General features: G+C 42.0%; 1 protein-coding gene across 1 annotated transcript in view; it reads right to left on the reverse strand.

The window, feature by feature from the left end:
- Window positions 1–5,420: 5,420 nt before the first annotated feature.
- The window catches only part of LOC102022871 (zinc finger protein 805-like), a 16,935-nt gene continuing 13,188 nt past the window's right edge, over window positions 5,421–9,167 (reverse strand). Inside the window, exon 2 of the mRNA XM_013509842.1 lies at window positions 5,421–8,781. Coding sequence (XP_013365296.1) covers window positions 6,942–8,781 — 1,840 coding nt within the window. The 3' untranslated portion in view covers window positions 5,421–6,941. The remainder of the gene's footprint in view (window positions 8,782–9,167) is intronic.

Here is a 9,167-nt window from a genome sequence, read left to right on the forward strand (position 1 = left end):
TGTTATGTGTAAGACATTCGAAACAACCTCTGACACAGGATAATACTGTACATTGCTCGGTCATACAATTATGACTGTACCCCTGGGGCCATGTGGTCGATACATGCGTCACTGTGCATGAAAGATGCAGAAGGCCAGGTACGGTGGTGCCCACCTGAAATCCCAGCACTCGGACTGCCATGCATTTGAGGCCACCCTGAACTATGTAGTGAGACCCTGTTTCAAAAATTAAAAAAGATGTGGGACGACTGGTGCGCAACACACCTAAGAAACACTCAACCTGGAGAGAAGGATTTGGGGAAACTTTATACAACACTGAGAATAAAATGCCTATGACAGGGAATCAACCTATTCATGAAGAAGAGGAAAAGTTAGAAAAGCAATGGCCATGATAGATCCTGGGGTATAAAATCGTATCCCTATAAAGAAGAAAAAAAAGGAATTCACAGAACCCAGGAAAGGACCTTCACGTTGGAGAGATGGTTAGCACTATACAGGTCCAAATGGGAATGAAGGGGTCCAAAGGGACATCTGAGAGGCCTGAGTACATTTGTGCAGGTCTCTGCACACAGAAGCCATTGTGTAACGTCTAAGGAGTGAAAGGAATGTCAGGGGGTGGGGATAAGCAATACACAAAACCGTTACACAGGACGCATCTGTGAGAGAAAAGAGGAAAAGGCATGGCAGAGCTTGACAGACAAGCAGGACAAAAACAGCCTAAGGATGATGCTAGAGAATGCATATAGCTACACATTATGGGTTAAGAAGATGGTTAATAAGAAAAAGTTGAAGACTAAACAATGCAAGTATGATGCTGGGCATGGTGGTATATGCCTATAATCCCACGAGGCCAGCCTGAACCACATACGGAAATCCTTCCTAAACAAAGAATATAATATGAAAGAAGAATGGGTAAAGAAGAAGTGTCTGTCCAATCACAAAGGGCAAGAGTGATCTGAGACTAGGAGAGGTTACTTTCACTGAAAATATAACAACGCTTAAAGTGTTCAGGAATTTTATATACAAATCTTCCCTAAAGAACATAACTCTGAAGAATATGCAGATCACTCTAAATTATAAAATCAGATCACAGAAACTTTTGTTGAGCCCAATATAAAGCATTATAGGACTTCCATTCCTCCAGGTAATTTAGGATTTCTATTCCATCAGCAAGAGAAAAAACCAGAAAACCATGACTGGAATGCAGAGTTTTGTGTATTTTTCTCAAAAGCCCTACTCTAGCATTATAAACTTAGCAAAGAAATGTAAGGTATAAAAATCAACCAAGTGGAAATTAAGTCACTGAAACATACAAAAACCAGAAAGAAAACTCACAAGTTGAATTGCAGATTAGCTATGACAAAGGAAATTATCAGTGAGTGCAAAGAAAAGCAAATGAAACTGATATGAAAAAAAAGAAAAAAGAGGGTAGAAAAAAAAATAAGAGCTGGAGGGACTCGTGGACAGTAACAAAAGCTCTACCATTCAAGTTACTCAGGATCCTGTAAGAGAAAATAAAGAATGAGGATGAAAAAATATTTGAAGTAACAATAAAAATCTCCCAAATTAAGTTGAACACACAAGATTTAAAAATTCCATGTCAGAGATTTCATACCTATAAATATTAAAAAGACAAACATTTCGAACACAGTTTGAGGGACACAGCACACTCAGGAACAAAGAGAACATTAAGGATATCTTTAGATGAAAGAAAGCAGTAAGCACCTGTCACCAACAGCTCCACCCCAGAAGGAAGGCCAGAGGAAGAGCATCAGAAAGGAAACGGGAACCGAGAAAGGCGTGCCACTTCAAGAACTAAGGAACAACGGACTGGGTAAACTGGGTAACACAGAGGCAACCCAAGATTTCTTATGATGTCTGTAAAATATGTTTGAAATAAAAATGACACCTTACTAAATGATGCTCATCGTACGAAAAGGAAATACTGAAAAAACTTCTATTAACAGTAAAGGGATGTAATGCAAGTAAGGTTTCTAAACATCAAAGTGCTAAATTGGTGATATCTTTAAACTGTGACAAGGCTGCACTGTGATATATAGAGCAATACTACAAAAATAATGAAAGATACGCTAAAAAACTACAGATACAAAATGTAATCTACAAGAAAAAAATGACAAGAAAAAATGAGAACAGGGCCAGGGATATAGCTCAGCGGCACAAGCGCTTGTCTGGCAAGTGCAAGGTCCTGAGTTCAATTCCTGGTACCAAAAAAAAAAAAAAGAGAACAACAATAAACAAGAAACATAAACTAAAATCAAATCATAATATGGCAGCTATAAGTGCTAAAAGATCAATACTTACTTAAGTACCCAAAACACAGCAATTAAAATACAGATACACAAAATGGACATAAATGCATGATCTAAGTATATGCTGTTCATGTTCTTCAAATATGATAAAGATAATGATGAAAATATGAAGTATGCAAAGCTTTAACCAAAAAATATAATGGTGACTACATGCATATCAGATAGAGTATAGTTCAGAGCCAAGAACATTTATAGGAGCAAAAAGGGATATTAAAAAGTGATAAAACATCAATACCTTAAGAAGCCTTAGCAGTTCTACATGTGTATATACTTATTTTTGGTATGCATATAGAGCTATGGCCAGGTGTGGTGGCACACGTCTGTAATCCCAGCATTGAGGAGGATGAGGCAGGAGGATTGCTGGAAGTTCAAGACCAGCCTGGGCTGCATAGTGAGTTCAAGGCCAGCCCAAATCACAAAGCAGGACCCTGTCTCAAAAATAAATAAATAAATAGAGCTGGGAATTATATATATGAAGGAAAAACTGATGGAACCTAATGGAACCTAAAGGAAGAACAGGTCATTCCACAGTTACAGTTTGGGACTTCAACTCTCCTCTCTTGGTAACTGAGGGAAACACTGGACAGGTGAGGCAGGATTACAAACAGAGAAACTCAGTGATTTAACAAGTACCTGTCTCAAAACATAAAAACGGCTTGGGATGTAGCTCAATGTGAAGGCACTGGATTCAACTTCCAGTAATAACAAACAAACAAAAAAGCCCCTAGAATATCAGCAGGACTATATAATGTTTGAATAATAACACTAGCAAACAGGTTCACGGAGACACTTATAGAAACTACCCAATGGCAGCAGAACACATGTTCTTTTCAAGCAACCATAGAAGGAAGGAAAAACCGTATCTTGGGTCAAGAGAAAAATCTCAGCACAGCCAATATGAAACAAGTTTGAAATCAATAACAAAAGAGCAGAGCCGGGCACGGTGGTGCATACCTGCAATCCCAGCACTCAGGAGGCTGAGGCAGGAGAAGCACTGTGAGTTCAAGCACAGCCTGGGCTACAAAGTAAGTTCAAACAACCAGCCTGAACTGCTGCATAGCAAGACCCTGTTTCAAAAAGACAAAAAAAAAAAAAAAAAAAGCAGGAAAAACAAAAATTCACTAGAAAACTAACACACTTCTAAATAATTCATGCATTAAAGAGGAAGTCAAAAGAAATAGAAAGTTTCAATATTGAATGAAATATAATTAAAACATTTTAAAACTTGAGGGATGAAGCTAACAGACCATGACAGAAATCTACAGAACTTTTAAGAGTTTTTGATAGGCCGGGCGTGGTGGCACATGCCTGTAATCCCAGCACTCAGGAGGCTGAGGCAGGAGGATCATTGTGAGTTCGAGACCAGCCTGGGCTACAAACTGAGCTCAAGGCCAGCCTGAACTGCATAGCGAGAACCTGTCTCAAAAAGACAAAAAAAAAAAGAGTTTATGATAGAAAAAACCTTAAATCAATAACCAAAACACTCATCTTAATAAATTACTAAGAGCATGGTGGTAGTGGCAGCATGCCTGTAATCTCAGCACTCAGCAAGTTGAGGCAGAAGGATTCCTGCAAATGTGAGATCAGCCTAGGCTACAAAGTGAGTTTAAAGCCAACCTGAACTGCACAGTAAAATCCTGTCTCAAAAAGACCAAAAAAAAAAAAAAAAAAAGAAGGCTATAGCTCAGCACCTGGCAAGTGCAAGGTCCTGAGTTCCGTTCCTAGCACAAAAACTAAAAGAAAAGAAAAAAAAGAAATCACGAAGAGCCAACCAAATACAAGCAAAGCAAGCAAAAGACTCGTACAATACAGATCAGCAGAGCAATCCGTGAAAAAAGCAGAGACTGCAAGCCCCCATGACGGCCCTCTAAACCCAGCTACAGTGCTTAGGAGGGGAAAGCTTGAGGATGGCAAGCTTGGGGCCAGGCCGGGCAACTCAGCAAGACCCTGTAAAAAACCTTTTTAAATGGAGGTGGGGTGAGAACGTAGCTCAGAGGTGGCCTGCTTGCCTAGCAACAGCACGAGTCCCCTGAATTCAATCACCAGCACCGAAAAATAATACAAATAAAAAATAGAGAAACTCAATACAAAGTGCTAGTTAATTTGAAATAACAAAGAAAATGGTTAAAAGTTTACAAAGACTAGAAGAACAGATCAATTTCCAATGTTAAGAAGAAAACAGTGTGTATATGTACAGATCCTGCTGCCATCAAAAGGGTAGAATGGAAAAAGTATTTTGAATAATGCTACAAACATGTTAGGAAATTTACATGAACTGGAACGATTCTTTGAATGAAGAGAACCGTAACAATTCATCCAACATGAGATAAATACATAATTAAACACACCTAAATGCTTCACTGTGAATGGAACCAACCATTACAAGAAACAAACAACACTAACTTTACAAGCTGCCTTCCCAATAATTCAAGCAGAAAGAATACTTTGGAATTCATGTTGGGAGGCTAAAAACACCATGAACCGGAATGAGAGTACAAAAAAAAAAAAAAAACTAGAACACCACCAAGAAACTACAAAGCAAATTAGGGAAAACTTCCTCAACAAAATACTAACAAATAGAATAATGCAATACATAAACAATTATATTCCATGACCAAATCTGTAAATTAAAACTCAGCTAATGTAATGCTTCGGATCAGCAGACTATAGATAATAAATCAACTGAGAAAAAGCATTTGAAAAATCCCCAAACTTCACAATAACACCAAATCTTGGCAAATTATAAACAGAAATATTCTAAACTTTATTTTGAAAAAAATATTTGCCAGGCATGATGGTGCATGCCTGTAATCCCAGCACTTGGGAGGCTGCGGCAGGAGGACTGCTGCAAGTTCAAGGCCAGACTGGGCTAAAAAGTGAGTTCAAGTCCAGCCTCAACTATTTAGCAAGACCCTGTCTCAAAAATAAAATTAATTAAAAAAAAAAAATTACAATTAACACATTGAGAAACTGAAAAATTTTCCCCTAATATGAAACAAATATAGAGGAGTTCTCACTAGTCCTAGTCACCATCACACTGGAAAACCTAGTTAGTACACTAACACAAAGAAAAGAAATAGATACTCATCATTTAACGGCATACATGTTTAATGACTGTTTGCACTTGCGACCCATTGCTCATACTTAAGGATCCTTTTTTTCTTTGCATACTTCTGTATATCTTGTTTACAGAGTCTCAATGTTTTTTCTTTGTACAGTACATCTTGCTTATATAGTACTGTAGCTTTTACTGATTGTACTGTACAATATAGTGCTGTAGTTTTAGCGACCAATTCATTTAATGACCTAGTTGCAGGACAGAACTTGGTGGTTAAAAGGAAAGTTCTATAAAAAGTATACAGATAAAAAGAAATAAAACTATTTGCAGATGACATGCCTATGTTTAAAATCCCAAGGATTATATAATAACAAAGAAAGGCTAGAAATAGTGACTTCATTCAAGTTGGAGGATACTAAAGCAATAGCCATAAGTAATTACATTTTTGTATACTAACAAACACCATGTGCAAATTGAAAGTTTTAGAATCAATACCATTTATAATCACTAAAAGACATCTTATTTAAAATGTACAAATGCTTATGCTGTACATTATAGAACAGTAATGGAATAAATCAAGGAATTCTTGAATGAAAAGATGCATCACGTTCATGAACTGGAAGACTCATCACAGGAAAGAAACCAATTCTCAACCAAATGATATACCGATTTAACTCAAATTGTATCAGCAGCTGAGCCAGAGTTCATTAGAAAAGAGGAAAACCTAAAGTGTATATGGAAAATGAAAAACATGAGTGCTGATTAATTTTAAATACGAGTAAAAAGGAGTCACTTGACTCAATTTTAACATTTACTGTATAGCTATAGTATTCAAGTAAACCAACAGCTGGGAATCAAGAAAAATTTTGACTGGTGTATAAAACCACGTAAGACTTTTGTTTCAAAAAAAAGCGAAGACTTAGCTTTAAGTGATACCAAACAAGTGCCTGTTCACTTACACTTTCTGGTGCTGCAAATGTAGCCCAGTTGTACAGCGCATGCCTAACATGCTCATGATCTTGGATTCAATTTCCCGACCGCACATACATACACCTGTTTTCCCTTCTCTCTTTAAATACAAAAGGATTTCAGAACTCAAGTCTTCATATTTTTCATAAAACTGCAGTGTGCAAGAGTAATAGGTAGAACAATGAAGATATTCAGTGTATTTCTACACTTGACATTGGACAGCAATGAACATATACACAATGCACACAGAGAGTCAAGGTTCTTTAGCTCTTAAACCACAATCCTTTCCACCAAATACACTAAAAAATCCAAGGACGAATGAGTGCCACAGATCTGACAGGGTAGTGTAAACAAAGCACTGCTTCTATTTCATGTCTTTTCTGTCACTTCCTTTTAATGAAAATTCCTGAGATACCACTGCACTGTAAATTGGGGAAGAAAATGTAGCTAAAAATTTCCCTCAGTGCAAAATGCCCACTGGGTCTCTCTCCTGGATGACATCGCAGACAAAGCATAATGCTCTAAGTTGGGTCCATCTCTAACATGAGTCTTCAGAAGGCAACAGCACTCTGTGAACAGCTTTCTCACAGTGAAGGCATCTGGGGGCTTTCTCTTTGGCAGGAATGGTCAGGCGCCATGTAAGATGCTTCCTCCTGTAAAAGATTTTCTTCGCTGGGTACGTTCAAAAAGTCATTCCCCAGGAGAAGTTCCTGGATGTTGACAGGGGCTTGTGCACTTGTGAAAGGCTGTCCCTCCTCTGCAGCACCGGCTGCGTTTCTTCCCGTGTGCATCCTTTGATGGTGGGTAAGCGAGGAGCTGCGGCTGAAGGCCTTTCCACAGTCACTGCACTCATAGGGCTTCTCTCCTGTGTGGATGATGGAGTGGCGGATGAGGTTCGTGCTCCAACAGAAGGTCTTCCCACACTCGACACACTCGTAGGGCTTCTCCCCACTGTGGATCCGCTGGTGTCGCGTAAGGCCGGACCTGCGGTTGAAGGCCTTGCCACACTCCGTGCACTCATAGGGCTTCTCCCCCGTGTGGATGCTGAAGTGGCGGATGAGGTCTGCCCGGTTGCTGAAGGCTTTCCCACACTCTTTGCACTCGAAGGGTTTTTCTCCAGTGTGGGCCCTTTTGTGCAAGATGAAGGTGGAGCAGTGAGTGAAGGCCTTCCCGCACTCGCCGCAGACGTAGGGCTTCTCGCCGGTGTGGATGCGCTGGTGCCTCTTGAGGTAAGACCTGTGGTTGAAGGCCTTGCCGCACTCCAGGCACTCGAAGGGCTTCTCCCCGGTGTGGATGACATAGTGGTGGATGAGCGCCGCGCTCTCACAGAAGGCCTTTCCACACTCGCTGCACTCGTAGGGCTTCTCACCCGTGTGGGTCTGCTGGTGCCACATGAGGTACGACCTGTGCTTGAAGACCTTCCCACACTCAAAGCACTCATAGGGGTTCTCCCCACTGTGGATAATGTAGTGGCGAATAAACCCTGGCCTATCCCGAAAGGCTTTGCCACACTCTTTGCACACAAACGGCTTCTCTCCAGTGTGACTCCTGTTATGCAAGACAAACGTGGAGCGGTGGGTGAAGGCCTTGCCACACTCACTGCACTTGTAGGGCTTCTCCCCACTGTGGATGCGCTGGTGCTGGGTGAGGTGTGATTTGCGGTTGAAGGCCTTGCCGCACTCCATGCACTTATACGGCTTCTCCCCCGTGTGGACCATGTGGTGCTGCAGGAGGTAGGTGCTCTTGCTGAAGGTCTTCCCACACTCAGTGCACTCGTAGGGCTTCACTCCAGAGTGGACCCTCTCATGTCGAGCGAGAAGGCGTTTCTTATTAAACACCTTCCCACACTCACCGCACATGAAGGCATTTTCCTCTTCCCCCTCGGTCAGGGCATCTCTCCCAGGGCTGCACGCTGCACAGTCCAGCATAGCATCTTGTGCAGGGACCTGTTCTTCCACAGTCCCAGGACACAAGCTGTCATCTGTCCCCACATGTCCAGGGCCGGAGCTCACTGTCCCAGGAAGCCTCTCCCTCAGGGCCTGTACCCCTGATCTCACGAGTCCGTCCTGCCTGGCTGAAGGGCCACCCTGACCAGGGGCTTGTGTCCACGCAGAGGTCCGAGTGGCTCCAAGTGACAACTGTCCATGAAGGCAGGGTCCCTGGCACAAGCCTGGCTCAGACGAGGCGGGTTCTGTGGCCTTGGGTTTTCCACTGTCACCTGGAAGAATGCAGCACAGAGGAGGGCTGTTAGTAATGGCAACCCAGAAGAAAGAAAAGCAGTACTTCAATGAAAAAAGCAGCAGCTGAAAATACCAGGTCCACGGGAAAGGGGACGGGGCTGGAGACTGAGTCACACGGCAGTGATCCCACTGCGTGTGCGTAACAGCACGCAGCGATGCTCCCACCGAAGCCCTGCTGACCCTCCTGGCTCAGTAACACTCCGGGCACACTTCCACTCCTGGATGACACATGGGTAACAATTCCCGAGCACATGGATGTCTCACGCCCGGGTCCCCTTCTGAGCACATTTGGCATCTCTTCTAACACAGATCCTTTGCAACAAATGCGACTCAGGAGGTTGTGGAGAGCCTGGTGAGTCTTTTTAGCAACTAGTGACCCGAGGTGGTCTGGGGAAATCCTGGACTTGTGGTTGGTGTCAGAAGAGTTGGATAGAGCTGGCAATGTTGAAGGACCTGTGCTTAATCTTCAGTTTGCCTAACCCTGGTTGAGAAGAGATTAGGGGTTTTTCAATTTAGTGACCCAAAAAGGGAGTCCGGCAGGCTGTAAGAGGTGCCATCAAGCCACGCGTG

Source organism: Chinchilla lanigera, unplaced genomic scaffold (assembly GCF_000276665.1).
Source record: "Chinchilla lanigera isolate Chin_1 unplaced genomic scaffold, ChiLan1.0 scaffold00183, whole genome shotgun sequence".
Lineage (NCBI taxonomy): Eukaryota > Metazoa > Chordata > Mammalia > Rodentia > Chinchillidae > Chinchilla > Chinchilla lanigera.